The sequence below is a fragment of the Dicentrarchus labrax genome, unplaced genomic scaffold, assembly GCF_905237075.1.
Source record: "Dicentrarchus labrax unplaced genomic scaffold, dlabrax2021, whole genome shotgun sequence".
NCBI lineage: Eukaryota > Metazoa > Chordata > Actinopteri > Moronidae > Dicentrarchus > Dicentrarchus labrax.
The window spans coordinates 11,067,683-11,088,251 of NW_026136718.1; the positions used below are offsets into that span (position 1 = coordinate 11,067,683).

At 39.6% G+C, this 20,569-nt stretch overlaps 3 protein-coding genes across 4 annotated transcripts in view; all 3 read right to left on the reverse strand.

Annotated features, from left to right (window-relative positions):
* Positions 1–10,383, reverse strand: part of slc35e1 (solute carrier family 35 member E1) — a 10,916-nt gene extending 533 nt beyond the window's left edge. The window contains exons 1-6 of the mRNA XM_051376532.1: positions 9,980–10,383; positions 7,477–7,547; positions 2,639–2,776; positions 993–1,118; positions 630–875; positions 1–23 (exon numbers count right to left, since the gene is read on the reverse strand). The exon at positions 1–23 is cut by the window's left edge and continues 533 nt beyond it. Coding sequence (XP_051232492.1) covers positions 1–23; positions 630–875; positions 993–1,118; positions 2,639–2,776; positions 7,477–7,547; positions 9,980–10,307 — 932 coding nt within the window. The 5' untranslated portion in view covers positions 10,308–10,383. The remainder of the gene's footprint in view (positions 24–629; positions 876–992; positions 1,119–2,638; positions 2,777–7,476; positions 7,548–9,979) is intronic.
* Positions 10,384–11,415: 1,032 nt separating this feature from the next.
* LOC127350175 (mediator of RNA polymerase II transcription subunit 26) lies at positions 11,416–17,001 on the reverse strand. 2 transcript variants are annotated; one of them, XM_051376528.1, is made up of 3 exons: positions 16,621–17,001; positions 14,619–14,693; positions 11,416–14,516 (listed from the first exon to the last, which is right to left on the reverse strand). In XM_051376528.1, exons 1-3 carry the CDS (start codon positions 16,690–16,692, stop codon positions 12,927–12,929), a joined length of 1,737 nt encoding a protein of 578 aa, XP_051232488.1. In that variant the 5' UTR covers positions 16,693–17,001; the 3' UTR covers positions 11,416–12,926. The 2 variants fall into 2 exon arrangements, with proteins under 2 accessions (XP_051232488.1, XP_051232487.1); XM_051376527.1 differs by having other exon boundaries at positions 14,619–14,696.
* A 1,046-nt stretch (positions 17,002–18,047) lies between these two features.
* On the reverse strand, positions 18,048–19,835 carry smim7 (small integral membrane protein 7). Its single transcript, XM_051376548.1, has 5 exons — positions 19,728–19,835; positions 19,444–19,485; positions 19,292–19,344; positions 19,098–19,188; positions 18,048–18,801 (listed from the first exon to the last, which is right to left on the reverse strand). The coding sequence occupies exons 1-5, from the start codon at positions 19,751–19,753 to the stop codon at positions 18,786–18,788; spliced, it is 228 nt and encodes a 75-aa protein (XP_051232508.1). The 5' UTR covers positions 19,754–19,835; the 3' UTR covers positions 18,048–18,785.
* Between the last annotated feature and the right edge of the window lie 734 nt (positions 19,836–20,569).

The following is a 20,569-nucleotide window of genomic DNA, read 5'->3' on the forward strand; positions in this document are numbered from 1 at the left end:
TCCTTGTTAGCGTCATACTTGGCCTGCTCACAGACAAGAAGGGCAAATGGATTTTAAATGGCTGGATGTATTAGTAGTTGGTCCCCTGGCATTACACTGTGATGATCTTAAATAGTCCCCCGTCCCCCCCCCTGAGAGGAGAAATCAAGTGTAACTTAATTTTAATATTTACACTGAAGTCAATGGCAAACAGCCACAAGTTAGATGGACTGACAGACATTGAAATCTGCTTTTAGTGCCAAGCAGTTTACATATTAGGAAAGAACAACTGGAAACGGAGCAATGGGAACTGACAGAGAATATACAGAGTGTATATAGAGAACATAGACAGCGCAGTGGTGGAAAATTATTATTATTATACAAAACTGCTTTTTTTAAAAATGACAATTAACAATTTATTATCACAAAATAAGGCTGTAAACTGAAGGATGACTCAGGAATCCATAAATTAGACCGATATTATTTGCTGATTCTAGCTCGCCACATGTACATCAGGTGTAGAGAACGTGCTGATTAAGAGTTTTCAATTAAAAAGGAACAACAGAAGATTAATCTTTTTCCCTGTGACTCAAATTCAGGCTCTTTGTTCCTCCTCCTCTTCCTCCCACACAGAGGTCGGGGTGACTCACCTTGTTGTAGAGGAAGACACCGACGATGGCCGTCATCATACCCAGGACGTTTGTGAGGGTGACCGGGTTGCGCAGCATTAGCAGTGAGATGCTAATGACCATGATCCTCTTGGTGGCGTTGGCGACGGCGTAGCTGAGCGGGCTAACGAGGTTAAGTACGCTAAAGGCGATGACGTTCTGAGCGAAGTTGCAGAATCCGCTGATGAGCAGGAGGACGAAGGTACCGGACCATTCTGAGACTTCAGACTGTAAGGGAAGCAGGAACGGTCAGGTTACGTTCAGGGTCACAAAATAAACCGGATGCTGCTGAACTCTTGACATTTGCACCGCGTGTTGCGTGTGTTAACGGTTGCTGCTACTCACCAGGTCTCCATTAACAAGAAACACAGAGAGATCCACCAGGACCCAGGTGGGCAGCATGAAGATGACAGCATTAAAGCCCAGGATGTTGAGTAGCCTCAAGTGATGGATCCTTGTGTCTCGCAACACCTTTAAACAGGGAATAAAAGAGTCACAACTGTGTTAGCCAAGGAGAGAGTGATGTAGAGTTTGGGGTCTTTCCCTGTTTAGATACTTTCTGTTGTCCACTTCACAAAGTTTTAAATGATATCACAGAACTCGGCTCTGCTCACAAAAATTATTATGATTATTATAAATAAGTTTATAATGGGATCTTACTATACTATACTGTTAATACTGTTTATACTGCTTTTTTACTGACTGTTCTTTTGCTGCTATTACCATCTGCCCTTTTGCACTACCATAAGTATTGTATTGTATATTTTATATTATTGTATATTTTATATTTTATTGTCTGTTGTGAAATTGAATGTTTAAATTTTAGTATTAGGAAATGTCTTATCTGTTGTGCCTGTGCACTTTATCTGTTTCACTGCGGGTGAATGAGAAACGTCCTCTCGATGTGAAGAATTGATATTAAAGCTGACTTTGACTTTTTTTAAACTGGAGCACTTTTATCCTTTTTTAATCCAACTTTGATTAAATGTGTTAAAAACCAACGTGCTGGTTTTGTGATCACTTTGTTGTAGAGTCGTAATGACCACTAAAAGCTGGTTTTGGAACAAATTACAAGAGAGACCCAGAAAATATATCTCTCTTCTATAATAATATAATTGTGGGTATAATTTGTATTAAAAAAAAAGTCTGAGATGGAAATAATGAAATGTTTTGCTCCATTTTTTCATTATTTTGACTTTGATGTTATCCAGAGAACATGTTTGAACATGTTTGTGCAAGGGTTGGTGAAATGCAGTAACCATCTTGTGGTGAGAGACGGTAGCAGTGACTACTTAAGAGGCTATATTCTCTCTTCAGCCCTCCCTTATGCATTATTAGATTAGCATTATATTAAAGCTATATTATTAGCTTGTAATACTATATACTGCAGTAAAACTTTTGAAATGTTTAAATATATCTAAAATTGGACTTTAACTGACTTGGTTAAGTTTTTCTCAAACTGTAACATTAATTTGGCTACAGCCCGTAAATAAATGTTTAAAAGTTAGCTCCAAGTCAGTTTCGCTCCTCGTATGGCGTGAACAGCTCTTGATTGATATGGGAACTGAAACTCTTTGTTCTGTTTCACATCTTTTGGTCATACATCGCAACTTATCATACAAACAGTTGAGTTTCAAACAAAACGCACACCCAGATTCACATAGGCGTTCAGAGTGAGGGGTTAAAATACCATTAAAATTTTCCAGGATAACAGATTATTTCCAGAATATTTGGTCATTTTACTGAAGCCCACTTTTGTTATTAAAGTAAGTGGCCACTTGTAAAATCCAGTTGTCCCTTTCTGATTTATTCAACACAGAACCACTTCTCTTGTCTGACTGCATTTCTTTATAAAAACAAACCACAAACCAGGACGTCTGTTTGAGGCTCTTCACACCAAACCACCAAGAAGTAACATTTTCTAGTCAGCCCCCCTCATAGCACCCCCTCCTGGGGATCAGTTGGCACAGACTAGCGTGAGTACGAGTTACCTTTTTGGAGAAGATGTTCTGCAGAGAGAAGCAGAGCGTGGCAGCCAGAGCGCTGATTAGTCCCGAGACATCAAAGGACAGCTCAGTCGCTGTGGCCAGCAGCACTCCGCCAATGATGGGGATGAGTGATACGTACACCTACAACAGACACAGGAGGCAGAGTCAGCAGGAGACAACACAAGTTTAGATCCAGTGAGCTGCTTCAGGAATGTTTACAAATCAATCAGAGGAATATAAAGAGGCCAGCTCGACCTTTCAGAAACAAGAAAAAATAAACTAATCGATCAGTTTAAACCGAGCTGCAACTAACGCTTCTTTTCATTATCGATTAATCTGTTTATTGTCTTCTTGACTAATCGATTAACCAATTAATTGCTGTCCATAAAAATGTTGATCACAGTTTCTCAAAGCCCATGGTGATGTTTCAAAGGTCTTGTTTTGAACACAGTCCACAACCATAGTGGGAAGGATCATTTATGTCTCACAATTCTCCTTTTAATTGAAAGAAAAACTATTGAAATCATGATGATGTGACATTTGTTGGGGTCTGTACTAAACAAACATGATTTCTTTTATCTAGAGAACAATATTTGTAGGCCAGGTCATCTCTGCAGCACTGAAGTACTTAATCCTAATGCAGTTTTGTCACATTTTACCTTTAAAAATTAATGCAATTTTGATAGTATGTAAACCAATTGTGCAGCCCTAGAAAACATAAAGTCACCTTTCCAACATTCCTCTAAACCTAAAATCCAAAGCACTGCCACATTTTAAGAAAAGTGGAGCCCCAAGAAGAAAAAGTTTTTCACAAAACTTGCTCAGTTTACTTTGCAAAACTACACACAGTAAAGCAGGAACGCCACTAATCTATCCAAACACATGTTAAGATGATGAAACAACACCTGCTAGCACAACTTCAGGGGCTGCAGCTGGACACACTAACCCTTCTATCTTTGACCACACCACTGGGGACAAACCCCTCATGGGCTGAAACTATCACAACATCTACAGCAAGATTTATTTGCATGTTGAAAATTTAAGATCATGAGAAATTATGAGAGGCCTGCAGTTGTTATGAAACCCACTTGTGCACCCACTCACTCACTCACCCACCCACTCCTCCCTTCAACCAACCACTCAGAGTGAAAGAGCACAAGAGTACCTGTTGGCTGATTTTGTTAGTTTATTGCCATCAAACTGTTTTATTGTCCAAGTAAGTAAGGTGTCTCTTACATGCAAAAATTACAGAAACATGAGCAATGGTACAACAACGAGGACCTCAGTAGTAATAAAAAGGGCAGCAGATAGAGATGGGTGTAAAAGAAACACATAAAACAGGCTGAGGACTTTGTGAGAAACTACTCCCTAACGCAGGTGTGTGTGTGTGAGCAGCTCTGTGCAACAACCTGTTCAACACGAGCAGGATTAAAAGTTAACCACATTATCTCCTGCCAACACACTGAACATGCCGATATCCAAATGAGTACCAACCGATATACTTGTACTTTTGACACGAGGGCCGTGTTGTGAAGAGTCCGTTTCTTTTATGTAAAAATTAAAAGTGTCTTCTTCTATTTTGGCAGAGGCCTAGATTTCTGTCCCATTTCAGCTGCCCCCGACTTATTTTGAAAGTTCATCCTGAAGGCTTTCCACACTATGTACTTGTCTAATGCAATCCAATACAACAATAAGGCTATAAAGTCTACTTTTATGATGCCTACAATGTTCAGTTTTATTTACACTGACAGAGGTGTTAATTAAATGAAGTGTTTTAGCATTGAGGTCATAGTTAGCAGTGGTGTTGTATTAGACTGTATTATACTGAGGTGTTTCTAATACTCTGCCTCCCTCATGTGTATAAATAGGAAGGACAAAAAGTTAGGAACACCTCTCAGTATAATGTATTCAAGGACATCATTTAACTGTGACCTCAATAATAAACAGGACATTTAATGTATTCATTTCTTACATTATGAACTTCGTAAAGGTGGATGTTAAGGTAAGGGTGTTTTATTTACATTACATTGCACAAGTGTACCTACTCAAGCATCCAGAGTATATTTTGTACAGTTTATAAACTGTAACTGGTCATGTTTTAACTAAACTGAGTACCTATTCAGTCAATCAGTTGTTTTAATGCGTTTCATACAACTTAAGCTTTCTCAGTAGAGTACAGTGAGGCCTGCTGCTCCTCAAACAGGAACTCTAGGCGCACACACACACACACACACACACACACACACACACACACACACACACACACACACACACACTAACACGTCATCAACACTTACGTTCCCTGTCTGTGAACGCAGCCTGTCTGAATACTGAACTGTCGACCGTAAGGTAAACATGACAAGCTGATGTTAGACTAAGAGGTCTCCTTATTCACATTCAGTAAACCTAGACTGTGAAATGTTTCCCCATCAGGATGGAAAATTAGAATGAATTCCAGAGATGATGGAGGTTTCTTTCATTGATATTTTTAACTCCATACAGCTGCACAGTGCACACTACTAAGACAGAACTACATTATAAAGTAAACCTGATTACAGTCAGGGATCTACATCATGGTTTCCCTTTAACTGTGGCCTATAATACAGTATTTTTACAGAGCTCTATGCTGTTTTGGAAAATATCTATGTATCACTCTTAGTGTCGAGTGTAATTAATTTAGTATTTTAGTTCAGCTACCAGTGAACGCTGGGACCAAAACAATCAGAGGTATGGGATCACTAGAGGTGGGAATTGATAAGATTTTATTGACACCAGTGCCATTATTGATTCTGCTTAACCGTCTAATACTTTGTTGATTCCTGATCAGTTTTCTGTGTGAAAAAAAGTCGGTCTACAAAGGTTTTCAGCATCAGTACAACCATATTATTATCTCTGCGTCTGAACACAGTGTAGAAACGGTAAATATTCCTTTATTCCCCTCCACATTAACTCCTTCACACTGCAAGTTTCCAGCAGCATAGACACATGAGTTTGACATCATTGTTTTGCAATATGCAACTGTCAGCTTGGAGGTATACGAGTCTGAATGATCAGATAATTTGGAACCGGTTCTTCATTCCCATCCCCAGGGACCATTACTGTAGCAAAACGTGACAACCGTTGTTAAAAATATATTTTGTTTAGTTAAGTTATGTTATGTAAATGTACACTGTATTCTCATGTCCTACATTTCTAATCCTTCCTCAATGAAACATACCTGACAAAACGTGACAAAAAGTGAGCATAGAGTTGTTTAACTGTATGTGTGCGGGTTATCAGATTTGTATGATTTTTTAAGAAATGTGGAAATCTCTAAATCTGTATTGACATTTTTAGTGTGTAAACAAACCTGTAAATACATACAAAGATCTGTGAATGTGTAAACAAATCTGTAAATACTTACAAAGAGCTGTGAATGTGTAAACAAATCTGTAAATACTTACAAAGAGCTGTGAATGTGTAAACAAACTGTAAATACATACAAAGATCTGTGAATATGTAAACAAATCTGTAAATACGTACAAAGATCTGTGAATGTGTAAACAAATCTGTAAATACGTACAAAGATCTGTGAATGTGTAAACAAATCTGTAAATACGTACAAAGATCTGTGAATGTGTAAACAAACCTGTAAATACGTACACAGATCTATGAGTGTGTAAACAAATCTGTAAATGCGTACAAAGATCTATGAGTGTGTAAACAAATCTGTAAATACGTACAAAGATCTGTGAGTGTGTAAACAAATCTGTAAATACGTACAAAGATCTGTGAATGTGTAAACAAACCTGTAAATACGTACAAAGATCTGTGAGTGTGTAAACAAATCTGTAAATACGTACAAAGATCTGTGAATGTGTAAACAAACCTGTAAATACGTACAAAGATCTGTGAATGTGTAAACAAACCTGTAAATACATACAAAGATCTGTGAATGTGTAGACAAATCTGTAAATACGTACACAGATCTATGAGTGTGTAAACAAATCTGTAAATGTGTACATATTACAGGCTGAAAAGTCTAAGTATTTGCACCAGTTACAACCCAGGCAGGCCTCTCAAATGGCTCTTTTTACACATGACTTTTGCTACACTTCTGCTGCGGCAGATCTGTAAATGTGTGTGGCGATTTGTGTCTGTGTGTTATCGTCATGTTAACATTTGACAAACTTATGTTGTCCAAATTGTGATTAAGAACTAACAGAATGACTTATTAAAGGTTTTGTTTTCTGCGTGTCTTGAGCTGACGTAACATTTGCAGTGAGACACCTTCCAGGATATACTTAACTACATCCACAAGTTGATCAACCTGTCCATCTTGTTAAAAATCCTTTGCAGTGCTTCCCTGTGCTCGTAGTATCAAACAAAGAGTTTGTGCACATAGCCGGTGATCCGTCCTCCAAGATCACCTCTGAGCCAGAAAATGGGAGACGATACTTCCTCTAGTTCTCAAATAACTCTGCCCCCACTGGACTTGAAATATTCAACCACCTGTCTGAAACCTTCCCACCACCTGTACCCTGCATACCAAAATACAACAGCCTTCAAATGACATACATAAAGTCGGCTCCTATAATATGAAAAGGTAGTGAATGTATTTTGGGGCTTTAACAGGTGAATGTGGCCTGCTGGTAGAAAGAAAGTTTCCCTCCCTGACCTCCACCCTCCCACAGAAAATCTGATCAACTTTAGGGACAAAAGCCCCCGCAGATGGCCCGAAATACGAGACGCAGTACAAGCGCAGTACAGTGCCACATCACCACTGCTGAGTCTCAAACACTGAGAAACAGGCTGAAACAGAGCGGGCCTTGTGCCTTGTTTGCTGTGTCAAACCTACTCACCTTTGTGGTTTGCTTCTCCCTCATGATAATTCTTGATAACAGCACAACCCATATTGGCATTGTAGCTTTGACTGTGAACAAAAAAAAAGATAGAAAAAAAAGGGACAATGTCAGCTTGGACAGTATAACAATCACTCTGTGTGCTTGACAAACATGCAGTGCAATTTAAGAGCAGCAGGAAGAGAATACACGCCTGATTAAAGTTAAGACTATAAAATGTTATTTGTAATTCTCTTACATCAGATCCAGGCCCACACCTCTGTCAAACATTTGCGCCACTCAGGGATTCACATGCCTCTACTGCACTGCATCACCAACTTACGTACTATTGACGTATTAAACGTGGGTTTATCCTGGTGTTTCACTAACAAGGACAGAGTTTAACTTCGAGAGTGGTGGCACCCTTTATTAATTACAATTTAAAAAAAAGTTATTAAACAACGAGAGAAGCTCATTATCAAAGTAAAGCAGTGACTTTCAAACTTTAAAGATTTTATTCACATGGCAGCTGCGACTCCAAGGTTATTTGAAATAGTTTAGATGAGGTCAAAACAGGCGAAGAATAGTTTAATTTAAAGTCTACTTTCTTCTAGTTGAAGTCAGGACTATTAGAAGTAGGAGGACGATTATTTTATTTATAGCACAATCGGTTACCCGTTTATCCGGTACATCTCGCTAAAACTAATGCGGTAAATATTAAGTGTGTAATGTTCAGTCTTTATTTTAGAGAGGTGTTCACCTTTATGATAATTTTGTAGGCTGTGGTTAGCTTGAACCAATATACCGAGTATATTTATACTCATTATAATTCAATACAGTTCAACAGAAAGTTCAGAAAGTTTAATCAACACCTCTCTAAAATAGTTTCAACAAAACTGAACATTATAACCTTAATGAAGGGAGGATTTATAGCGGGACTGTTTTATATAACTTAGATTTAAAAGACTTAAATTGGTGTAGATGCTGGCCTAAACTTAAGAAGAATAGGTTCGAGGTTAAGACAAAACTATTGGAAGTTAACTATACATTTCACAGGTTTCATTAAACACCCAGATCCCAGTTGATTCAGGTACACTGAGCTAAAAGTAACACAGTAACAACAGCCCCACACTAAAGCCTACTGGTTCATGAATCTGGTCCAAACACCACCAGGGGAAAAAGGTTTCATTTGAAGATAACTTCTATTTCAGAGTAAGAGAGATTATTAGAAGTTGGGAGGGCTGTTTTATTCGTAGGTTTCACTACAGAGTCAGATGCCACTTTATTAGTTAACGCAATAAATACTGCGGTCATGAAGGCTATATATTCAGTTTTTCCTGAAACTGTTCAGGAGATGTGTTGATTCAACCTGATGGTGATTTTGGAGGCTGTAACTTGTGGTGCTGTACAACTGTATTACGTTATATTGAGAGGTGTGATACTGCATGACACTCATGGTTTTTGCATTAATTTGAATGACCAGGAACATTTACGGCCTATTTAATAGCTGTTAACATCTTACACAAATGTCTTGCCATAAATACCAGGATACACCACTGCTTCCAGCATCAACGCATATATATATATATATATATATAAGTATTTATTATAAATTAAGGTTGCACAATTAATCGCAATAGTTTGATTTGATTGTTTTTTTTATTAAATTAGGTCAAATGTGTGACAAAACAGCATTATAATTACGTACTGCAGTGCTGCAAAAGGCCTATAAATGTTGCTCTCCAGATGTAAGAAAACATTTGATACAGATGCCCCCAAAATTTGTAATATAATATATAAATACAACATTTCAGCAGCCTGTAAAAATGCCATAAAGCAGTCTCAACAAAAGAAAACATCATAAAACATTAAAAGGATTAATGCATCAGACTGGACTAGTATTTCTTCCCATGACCTGTCCGGTTATATCTGTGTGGATGTGCCTAATAAAGTGGCATCTGACTGTAACTTACACTGGCTGCAGCTCTCAGGAGACAGTGAGCTTTATTGAATCCCACAGCAACTAACCTCATAATATTTCACATACGGTTTTTTTTTTTAGGGGGGCCAAATCAATTCACAGGAGGAGATTTAATCAGATTTAGTTTTTTTTTATGCCCTGGCTGTCTGAGATAAAAGTTAAAAGCAGCACACTGCAACACAGAGCAGGTTCAGTCCCCGACCCTCCCCCCTTTGACGTGCAACATCAGAGATAATTAAGTTGGCTAGCGAGCTAACAGCAGCCAGTTAGTGCTCCTTAATGGGAGTCTAAAGCTGGCCTAATTTATAGTTAGAAACACATGTTCAATCAAATAAACCCGGTGAAAAGCCTGTCTGTTCACGACGGCTGAAAAATAAAATAAAAAAAGGACGCCAGGGACTATGAGCAAACCGAGAGCTTTAAATGTCGGTGTCGCCGAGTTGTTAGCCGCGATGCTAACATCAGCTGACGGTACCAGACACATCACCATGAAGTTACCCGGGCGGACAACGCACCGGGTGGCCTCACGTTTATGGTACTCACCGGTGTGCGCGTACGACACGGGCACTTTCCATATGCTGAAGTGAGCCGACACAGACGCGAAGTACTTCCCGAAAGCTAAAGGCAGGATGTACCAGCGGTAGTACCGAGCAGGCAGCTCTGTTTTGGGGACTCCCCATGCTCGCAGCAGCGGCGGGAGGAAGACGACGATGGATATGATGTGGAACAGCGAGACTGTGACCGGGTACGGGAATCCGTTCAGGATGATTTTGTTCACGATGTTGCCCCCCGAGCTGACCGTGTACCAGCACACACACAGTAACACGATCCGGATCCCTTCCCTGACCGGGGGCCGGTCCGCCGCAGCCATCTTCCAGCGCGGAGTGACGAGTCACCGGCGGGTTGCTGGAGCTACGTCGGTCCGAGCGGTTGGCAGCGCGGCTCAACGGTCAGACCAACGGCAACGCGGGGAGCGCAGCGCTTCCGGGGACCTTCAAAATAAAAGCCGCGCACGGACATGCGTTTGTAAAATGGAACTGCTGCGTTTAAAATGGTAGATTTTTCTACAAAATCTGCCATTTTAAATTGTTATTTTTAAATAAATAAATAAATATATACGTAATAGATTTCAAACTTAATAATAATAATAATAATAATAATAATACAAATAATTGTGGCTCACTACAGCAAGAACGTGTCCCCTTCCCTAAACATTAAACAAATAAAGACAATGTAAAATTATTTATCATATGAATAAATGGACAAATATATAATTGTGAAATAACCCAATACATTTTTAAATCCTGCTTCATTATTCTATACAATTTATTGCATTTTATTTCATTCTAGCAGTATTTTTTTTTTATTTCAAAATAGCCTTTTTTAATACTTTATTATACTATATTTCATCATAATGCCACTAGAGCCTGTTATGTGATTGGCTGAAGCCTCAGTGGAAATAAGCTTAAATGACATTGAACCCTTTTGAGTCTCAATTCTCTATCAATACTTTAAACCCTTTTAGGGCTGCAGCTAACTATAATTTGTATTAGTACGTTAATTCGTTTGGTCTATAAAATGTCAGAAAATAGAAAAAATGCTGTTATTAATGTCCTTAATGCCAGTCAAAGCCAACTTCATATCGTAATTGTGAAGTTGGGACAAGGAAATGTTTAGTGACAATGGATTGTTAAAATAGTTGCTTGTTATTTTCTACTGAACTACTGGATTAATCGAATCAGCTCCGATTGCATTCACAGAGGAGAAATTACATCACATAGAGGATTAGGTACATATTGTTCAGTTTTCTCATTAGCATGGGAACCGTGTTTCCAAAATCTTGTGAGTATCCTGGGAATAAATTCAAATTCAGCAGAGTTATGTGTCTGCAGAACCATCCTGCACTGTGGGAATTCATTTGTCAGATCAATGCGAGTAATTGCAAAGAGGCAGTAATGAACACTTAAAGACAATCAAAATTCCTTCAGTTTTTTTTATTAACACATGTCAACATGTCCACTTAAAGGACTAAGTAGCAAATATGTTCTCTTCTGCATTCGACTGAACACAAAAGGCTAATTTCTGTACATTCACTAAGGCTCTGTCTTTAGGGAAAACACAGGTTTCCATAAGGCAAACAATATCTAAAAGGAATGATAGTAAGTACTTTATCCAGCATGTCAATTTTTACCTCAGTTCTTCCTGACAGTACAAAGATGTAAGCTAGTAGTATAATCTGCTCTGCCATTTTAATTCATTTTTTTTTTTTTTTTACAACCTAAATACACAGTAAAGGGAAAAGGCAAGTATAAAACAAAATTAGTTCACATTATAAAAATGTGTAATTTTGGAGAGTTTTCCTGTGTAAGGTAGGTTGGTGTATCAGCAGGAAAAGTTCGGAAAGTCGCTGCTGTATCACTGAACCAATTCCCGAATAAAGAAATCTAACAAAAGATGATTTTATTGTAGTCTGAACATGTATATAATCTTAAAATGAATATGTAAATAAATATCACACATGACAGCCACATTTTCTTCATCAGCGTGTTTTGCTCTAGCCCAACACAAGCCTTTCTTTCAAACTGCACAGTCACATCTGGCAGATTTTATGTTTTATTTCTTATTCAACAGCATTCAAAACTCAAAAACACAAGAAAACTTTTAAGATGTTTTTAAAACTGATTTGTCAGTTATTCTTTCTGCTTAAAGTCGCTGCATGAGACAGTTGTGCAATGGCAGGACAGCAGTTTTAAAAAGGTGCAATGATAAATGTTTTTCACAGCACAAACAGTTGATAGTAGTTAATACCAATGGTAATTGAAGGTAGCAACTTCAAGACAGAATTCAGCTTTAACAGCTACATAGCCTTGTTCAAGATGAATGAGCAAATGCCAACAAGAAAACCACACTGGGACATATCTGTTGGATGTCTGCTCCAATTATGTAGCTTATTAGTCTCTACTGAAAGGTGATGAAGTTGATTGAGTCACAGATTTATTCATTTTTTTTTTTTTTTACATAAACTTGAACTAAACTTTAAATGAAAAAAAAAAAAAAAACTGCACTGTGGACTAAATGAGAGCGGGTGCAAAAAATAAATTCAGTAAAGTCACATTCCACGAGGCACATGGATAACATAAGACGAATAAAATGTAACTGTGCAGTTTAACGTGATGTCGTCTCCCATAGAAAGAATGGCAGGTATTGGAAACTCAATCTTTTTTACAGTTACTGAACACTAACAACTGAAAGGTCAGATAATGCATAGCCTTTTTTTCGTTGCCCTGTCCTCATCCAATGTTCAAAACACTTATTACACCCCCTGTGCACTCGGCACACACCCAAGCAGGCAGCACATTGACACCACTTTTCACCATCGGTGCAAAAACAGCAGCTTACACTTATGTGAAGTGCCTTCACACATGCAAAGTGGCTCCGCTGTACGATGAAGGCAGCTTTACTCCACCAATTCAGAAACCTGACCTCAGTGTCAATCCAGACAGACGTACGGCAGTATGTTCAACCTGCTCTCGTCTCCGTGCGGGTCTAAGGAAATGCACTCTGTCCAGTCATACCAGTTACCCTTTGTGTCGTAGCAACCGTTAACCCCGGACCAGTGTTGTGTGTGTAATTTGTTCAGGTCTTCATTGTTGACCTCTCGGATAACCCCCGGTAAATCCCTGGCTGGGAGTTCTCGAGCCAACGTGTGTGTTTCCTTGGCATCTTTCCTTTGGTGTTCCTCTTTTTTCAAGAACTCCGTCATGAAAAAGTGTGCACCAGGAGTGTGGGCGCCTGACGATGTCAGCACGTTGCTTTGCTGGCTAAGGTACGACTGGATGATTTCGCTCCTTGACAGCTCTTTCCAGTCTGTCTGCTGGAAGGGACTCGGACCAGCTGGTGGATTCTGCTTCGGCTGTTCTGACCACTGAGATTCAGGTTTGTTACCCAGTCTTACCTCCCCCTCCTGGCAAGACTCCTTATGAAAAGACGACTTGATCTGTCCTGTTACAGGGTCAAATGTCAGTCTCCTGTCTTTTAACCTGACTGGTTTAGTGCTGTCTTCAACAGTCTGTCCATCTACCTTTACCACACAGTCCTTAGGCTTGTATTTCTGTCCTTTCCTTTTCCCTGTATTGCTAACAGCACTATCATCTTCCAAGCTGACCCCATCACTGCAGGAGGAGCCATGTGAGTTGTGAAGAGATGTATTGAGAGGCCTGCTTTTAGAGTCCAAATCTGCGGACCGTGAACCGTCAGTGTGCAAACCCTGAACACAAACACTGAAAGGCTGAGGGGATGACCCCAGCCCAGAGGTATCCACAGATCCAGGCCTCACAGTGGGGCCAGAAAGACTCTGTGCTTGTGATGGATTTTGTTTAACACCAGCTTCCTGCTTTGGAGTTTGAGGAGTTTGAGGACTGTGCAAGGAACCGCGTGGGCTTCTGGGTCGATGCTGCCCCCCAGAGGCAGCTTGCTCCTGTCTGGCTTGCTGCTGCAGAACTGATGCTTTTAGCAAAGAAGAAGTGCTAGGAGGCTTGCTGTATCCCGGGGCACTTGGATGAGGTTTTACAGCATTGACAGGGATTTTATTTGGCCTGTCGTTGTCCAAAGGCTCAGAAAGCTCCCTGTCTAAAGGCTGATGTGCACGAGTATCTGTAAAAATTTCAGAGCTACCACCAATTCCATTGGTTGGCAGCTGTTTGGAGTTTTGTATTTTATCATTAAGAGTCGTTTTGGATATCTTGGCTGGTAAGAGCTGTCCTTCCTTCTGATCACCCTTACGCTTCCTGTTGCTCGGTTTTTCCACCCGAGGGGAGGAGCAGTTGTTGAAGTCATTTCTGTTCTTCAGCTCGGGACCTGTTTTACCTGATGGTGTGGTGGCAGCTGGAACTGGGATGCAGGGATGAGCACCACCATTGGAAGACCACGATGCACCGGTGTGCCCTTTGGACAACACCTCACCCTTCCCTGGCTCGATTAGCTTCTGCCAGTTTCGCAGGAGCTTCTTTGCCCTTCTTGCAAGGTCCTCATTCTTGGTTTTCTTCCGGACGTCATTGATGAGTTTACCAAGACGGGTTTCCTTTAAGGAGATAATATCAGTGTTAAACAGCGGCTATGACTTGACTGGATCAACCTGCATTTTGTTTTTAATACGCATACAATAGGTCTGAATGTTACCTACCTCCAGGGCCTCTTTGGTGATAGGATATTTCTCCAAAAAGGAGATCACCTCCATAACTACCACCATGTTGCATATCTGCTGAAAAGACACAGAACTTAATATATCACAATCCTCAGACGTCATCATATTGTCAGACTGAGAACAACAGCGTCCAAGTATTAGTTGTGTATGTAGATGTTATAATTTGTGACTCACAACCTTACAGGGCCAATATGCATATGTTTCCCAGAGAGACACTGAGAAGCTCTTAGAGGGTCCAGGCATAATTTGAATAACTTTCAAATGTGCACCTGTATGTCAGTACACAATGTACCCCTACTGGTTTCAGTCTCAATATGACAAACTAAGATTGCATGCAAATGTGACATTTTATCCGAGAAGTCAGATCTGCCAGTAAAATAGAAAGAAAAAAGGTGGCTGACCACAGCAGTGAGTCCACTTTAATCTGGGTTTACTCTGGGTGATATATACTTTGAGATTTGTCCACAATCATAGATCTTACCATACCGTTTAGATGAGGTGAAACTGTGAATGAGGTTCATTTTTTGTCTTGCTGTCCTGTCTATGAGGACATAAGAGATGTAAAGGTTTTGCTGAATGAGGATTTCTTTTGGCTGGCTGATTTTGAAAAGTTATGTGGTGAATTTTATTTGCCAAGCTTAGGAGAGAAGCAGAATATATTGTTAGAGACCAAAGGCTGTAAAATAATCTGTAATTTTGTCCTGAAATTAAATGTTTGACCACTGCAACTGTAGTTTTGGTGTCAGAGCACAGGACGACGGAGGCGAACCTCTGTGTTTATCGATGATGCTTGCAGTCAAACTGGATGTACACGGCTTCTTTTTATGTGAAGATGAAACCATGTTATGATCACTATATTCTCAACACGGCTGTTCACTGTGTTATTATTATCATTATTATATTACACATGTATGTGTGATACTAATATATAAATAAATAAATGTATATGTTGTTTTTTATTCTATTTTATTAATCTTTTATGTTATTCTATGAATTTGATTATCTTTTTGTATGTTAGTAGTATGAAGGACCTACAGACCGTCATTTGGTTATACAGCCTAGTGTTGTATAATGATGAATACATCATTGACTGCTTGTAAACCCACGAGGGTTTGGCACTTTATGTGCATGACACGAGAACAAAATCATATACTGTGGTAGTGGTGGACCACTGTAGATAACACGTTATGTTGTGAGTTGTACAGAAGAGATCTAGAAGTGAACACATTAGCTCATTAAGTTGTGCTTAAACCTTTGAACACAGCAGCGCAGTATACAGTATACTGTAATGACATTACTTACATTTCTCCAAGTAGGCTTTAGTTTATCAGGCTTATGGAGATTGCTGAGGTATTTTTACAGTATTTTGTAATGATTGGCAATACCGGTGATACAGAAGAACAAGACAGCATCCTGCAAAAGTCTGGTATTATGTTGTTATAGTGTTAAAACGTTTCCTTCTTTGGCTGTACCACTGCTTCTCTGTCTTTAAAGTAAAGTCCAGTGACAAACCCTGGCTGTCTTATCAGCTGTGTACTGTAAGGGCAAACACACACACACACACACACACACACATATATATATATATATATATATATATGTTTTAAATGTAATGTGTGAAGCCCTGAGCTTCCTGAAAGAGACCCCTGACTACAGATCCAACCCTGAAGCGTTTCACTGCACACAAATGAGCGAACTAAAGCTTCACCAACATTAGCCAGCAGCAGTCAGTTAGCCAGGCTCTGGAGAGACACCCTTTACTTTAGGCTAACTAATATTAGCCAAGCTAATTAGCAAGCAAATACTAACTCTCCATACAATGACTGCCTCCCCTCCTCCTCCCCCCCTCCTCCTCCCTCTCCACTTTGTCAACCCCTCTGTGGAGGAGCTGGAGTCGGTTTGGCCTTGCTTGGTTTTTTTTTTGTTCTTCCTCCCTTTCTTCGCCCAGCTCGTCCATCTGTAAACCGGCGGCTGTACTCACATTGCTCTGGCCGTCGATGGCCTGCAGCAGCCGGTCTCTCATCACCTGCGGAGTGGCTGTAGCCGCTGTCATCGCCTGGCGGTGTCAGGACGGACTTCAGACAGCAGAATCCCCCGAAGAAGAAGAAGAAGAAGAAGCAGAAGCAGAAGAAGAAGAGGCGGCGGTTGGAAGCCTGCTGACGCTCACAGCAGGCCCAACGGACGATCCTCGGAGAGCGCGAGCATCATGCTGTATGATGCTGTTAGTCTCCGTCACGACTTCGATCCTTCGGACGACGAGGAAACATAAAATCCTGTCCGGGAATCGGCTACCCCTCCTCGGCTGGTAGCCTCCTCCTCCTCGGTCTACTCACCGGAGGTTTTTTTTTTTTTTTTTTTTTTGTGTGTGTGTGTGTGTGTGTGAAGGGCTCGCGCGGAGCATTGTGGGTAAATTTACGTAACCGATTGTTGACGTCGACGTTGTTGTTCTGTCTGTTACAGTCCATTATTGAGACTGAAGTGTGGTCGGTGCTGGGTTTAATCAAATTCATTTAAATGTGCAACCTGAAATATATAATGTGGAATAAAATCCTTCCTTCATACCTTTCCTTAAAAGATAATATATTTGTTTTTTTATGTATATAACTATAAAGATACTAATACCTCCCCCCTTCTGAATTATATTCTTATTGTGGCAATAAAACAACAACAATACTAATAATACTAATGATAAATAATAAACTAAATAATTAAATAATAACATTCTTTGTCATGTTTTTAAGGAAACTGATGTCATTCAATAACAAAAGCTGTCAAAACTGTCTATGTAATATGGGTTAGTAAATATATATATACATATATATATATATATATATATATATATATATATATATATATATATATCGTATCTTTACCTCGGATTACCCTGCTAACCACGTTTTATTAAATGTATTTTTTTTCTATGCATTGTCATGTATTTCTTCACCCTTCGTCCGTGAGACAGTTTCCTGTATATTGCTCATTTCTCACGTTGTCACTTGAGGGCACTGTTGCCTTGTAATGAAGTTGGAAGAATCATTATAGACTGTATAGTGTGTGGATCGATTCAAGGGCTGAGATGGCGACACGTAAAGAGTGAAAGGAGACAGAAATTATTCCCTACAACCTCTGGAAAAAATCCTAAATTTAATTATTTTAAATTTATTTTTGCTTTAGTTGATTTCTTTTACATTACCTGCACTAAATTGTAGTTTAACACATGTATAGTATACTGTATAAAGTCAGTATGTATTATGCTTTTTTTAGGAATAAGTATCATGGATCCCATCATTGACAGAGGAACTGTATCTGATGTGTCAATCAGTCAAAACCTGATCAGCTTTATGAGATCAGAGCTGGATCAGTGAGTCCCTCGTACCGTCACAACCACTCAACTCAATTAACAGTGGATAAGAAAAATGTATTTTTATTGTTAAGAATAAGGACACATTTACAATATAGTGCATATACATATACTAACAGCACATGTGGCCCCACAGCAGGAAAAATGACATTGTTTTAATATTCTGTACCGACACACGTAGAGCCGAACATCTGATGAGTAAATCTGCAGATGTTTGTGCCGTTTATCACCAACAGAGGAGATGGAGAGTTCCTTAAATGACCGCAACCACCTTGAGTTGTCTGTTGAATACAGCTGAGCTGTGACGGCTGTGCAAGTAAAAGGGATAAAAGGAAATGTAAGCAAGATGATATGTGAGGTTTTAGAGGGCAGAGCAGATGATGACACGCAGGTAATAAGCCACAGAGAAACATTTTCTATCCTGTTAGAGACGGCTGGCCATCGTTTTCAAACCTGTTGCTTCTTTAATGAACAAACTGACATGCTGGAGGAAATAGCTAAGGGGCACAAGACAACACACATCCAGGAAAGGCAGGGGTTGTGGGGCAGTTACAGGTTAAACTAAAAGGGTAGAAATGTAACATGACTAAATAAATACAGCGATTCATAAATTCCAGCCAGACGTATTTATATATATTTTCGGTTTTTGGGGTCGTAAAGAAAATGGAACATAATTACAGTTAAAAGCACCGAAAGAACAGCAAAGTCCCATTAAGGAGAAGGTTATTAGCATCCATATTGTAAAGTGAGCATCCTGGTGGAAGTCCAGTCGCCACAAACGTTGATCACGATCCAAACAATCTGAGGATAAAAGACATTCAGTGAGTTAGGAAAGCTCACACAACATTTAAAGGACATATTAAAAGGGTTAAAGGCTTAAATGTAGGAAATGAAAAACTGAAGCACAAGAGGCCGGATGAAGGAAGGAAAGCGGGTTTGCAAAATCTAAAGTAATCAAAGTATTTTCACATTCCCACTTCAAAACATTTGCTCAAAAATATAAATATTCCTGCGACAGAAAACATTATTTCACGAGCAAAATGCATTTGTACCACAAACATGATGGCAGCATCCAGTAAAAGACTCTCACTACTCACAGGATCATGCAGAACATCATGAAGATGTTCCACAGGGCGATGAAGATCCGAAAGTATCGCAGGCTGAGCAGAAATTCTCTGATGTTGTCCCCTGAAACACAAACTGGTTATTATCTTCTACCAGTGCTTCAACACCAACAAACACCTGAGACACAAACTATCTCTCTTTATATAACACACACACACACACACACCTGTTGTCGGTGATCTGGACTCATCTCCAAATCCTTGGGACTCCTTCCTTTTACTGCACAACAACAACAACAACAACAACAAACAACAAACAACAACAGTTAACCGACTGATTTGTTTATTTGGTCCATCAGTGACTGTGACGTCTACTCACAGCTTGAAGTTCAGCACAGCTCCTGCATTCACCAGTAAGGTCCTAGAGAGCACACACACAGAGAGAGAGAGAGACTCTTTGTTGACAGGTAAACGTTGTTGTTATTTACCTGTTGACGTTAGCTGGTGAGCTGGCAGTTAGCACGGAGCTAGCTGGCGGGTTTTTAACTCGACACCCCGCTATCTACCTGACCACATGGTACACAATAACACACACAGGGAGGACAGTGCGGTCGCTCAGGGAGGTATCAGTACGTGAGAAGTGTCAGAAACCGAGGAAATTACCCGAATATCAACAGATCTCCGATCATCTTGTTCACATCACATCACAGAGACGACTCACTTCCGCGTTCGTACACGCAATCGGGAATGTGGCCAATCACGTTTGAGTATTGTGTGTGTTTTAGGTTTGATGCCCTGAGGTTGGACTGTCAGGTTGTTCCTGCCAGTGTCAGGCTGTGTGCCGCAGCCTCTCTAATGGCTGTTTAGTTTCAGTTTAAGCAGCACTAGGAGTTAAATGTAACAATATGGAGGCATTGTGGAAAGAAGGAGATCGATACGTGTTGTACAGCAGCGAAGACATTCAACCTGAAAGACTAAAATGAGGAATAAACACATTAAATAATGTAAACCACACCTGAGCGATGAGCGCCACCTGTAGACCAGGAAGGTCACAGCAGCGGCAGGTTCAGACCATTGGCTGTAGATTCAGAGCTGCAGAGGTTTGCTGATCTATTGTTGCTGCTTTTTTAAATTCTGTTACACATCAGTAACCATCACAACACTTTAATAACTATTTAAAATCACCATTGGGCCATCTAACATTTAGTTACAACGAGGTAAAATGTGTGTATTTCTTTGTGCACATTTTTATTTATATTTTTGTTTTACCATCTTTATTTAAATAAAAAAACATTTATAAAAGCGTGCATGGAATAATTACTCTGTTCCCCACTTTCTGTGTAAATATGTAACTATGTAATTTTAAATATTTGTTTGTAAATCTATCAAAAAAAATAAAATACTAATAAAAACTAATTATCTGCAGAATTGACAAAAAACAAACAAATAAAAACAGGTCAGACCAGGCACCTCCAGCCTTTATTATACTGGGAAAAGTAGCATAA

What these genes read in the sequence shown, in the direction of transcription:
- smim7 (XM_051376548.1), bottom strand. Translation starts at nt 19,753, where the DNA reads ATGATCGGAGATCTGTTGATATTCGG. An exon ending in GGAGATCTGTTGATATTCGG is followed by an intron (nt 19,486 to 19,727) that starts GTAATTTCCTCG and finishes TGTGCTCTCTAG; the next exon opens with GACCTTACTGGTGAATGCAG. An exon ending in GCTGTGCTGAACTTCAAGCT is followed by an intron (nt 19,345 to 19,443) that starts GTGAGTAGACGT and finishes GTTGTTGTGCAG; the next exon opens with TAAAAGGAAGGAGTCCCAAG.
- LOC127350175 (XM_051376527.1), bottom strand. Translation starts at nt 16,692, where the DNA reads ATGACAGCGGCTACAGCCACTCCGCAGGTGATGAGAGACCGGCTGCTG. An exon ending in CCATCGACGGCCAGAGCAAT is followed by an intron (nt 14,697 to 16,620) that starts GTGAGTACAGCC and finishes GTGTCTTTTCAG; the next exon opens with CAGATATGCAACATGGTGGT. An exon ending in TCACCAAAGAGGCCCTGGAG is followed by an intron (nt 14,517 to 14,618) that starts GTAGGTAACATT and finishes ATCTCCTTAAAG; the next exon opens with GAAACCCGTCTTGGTAAACT.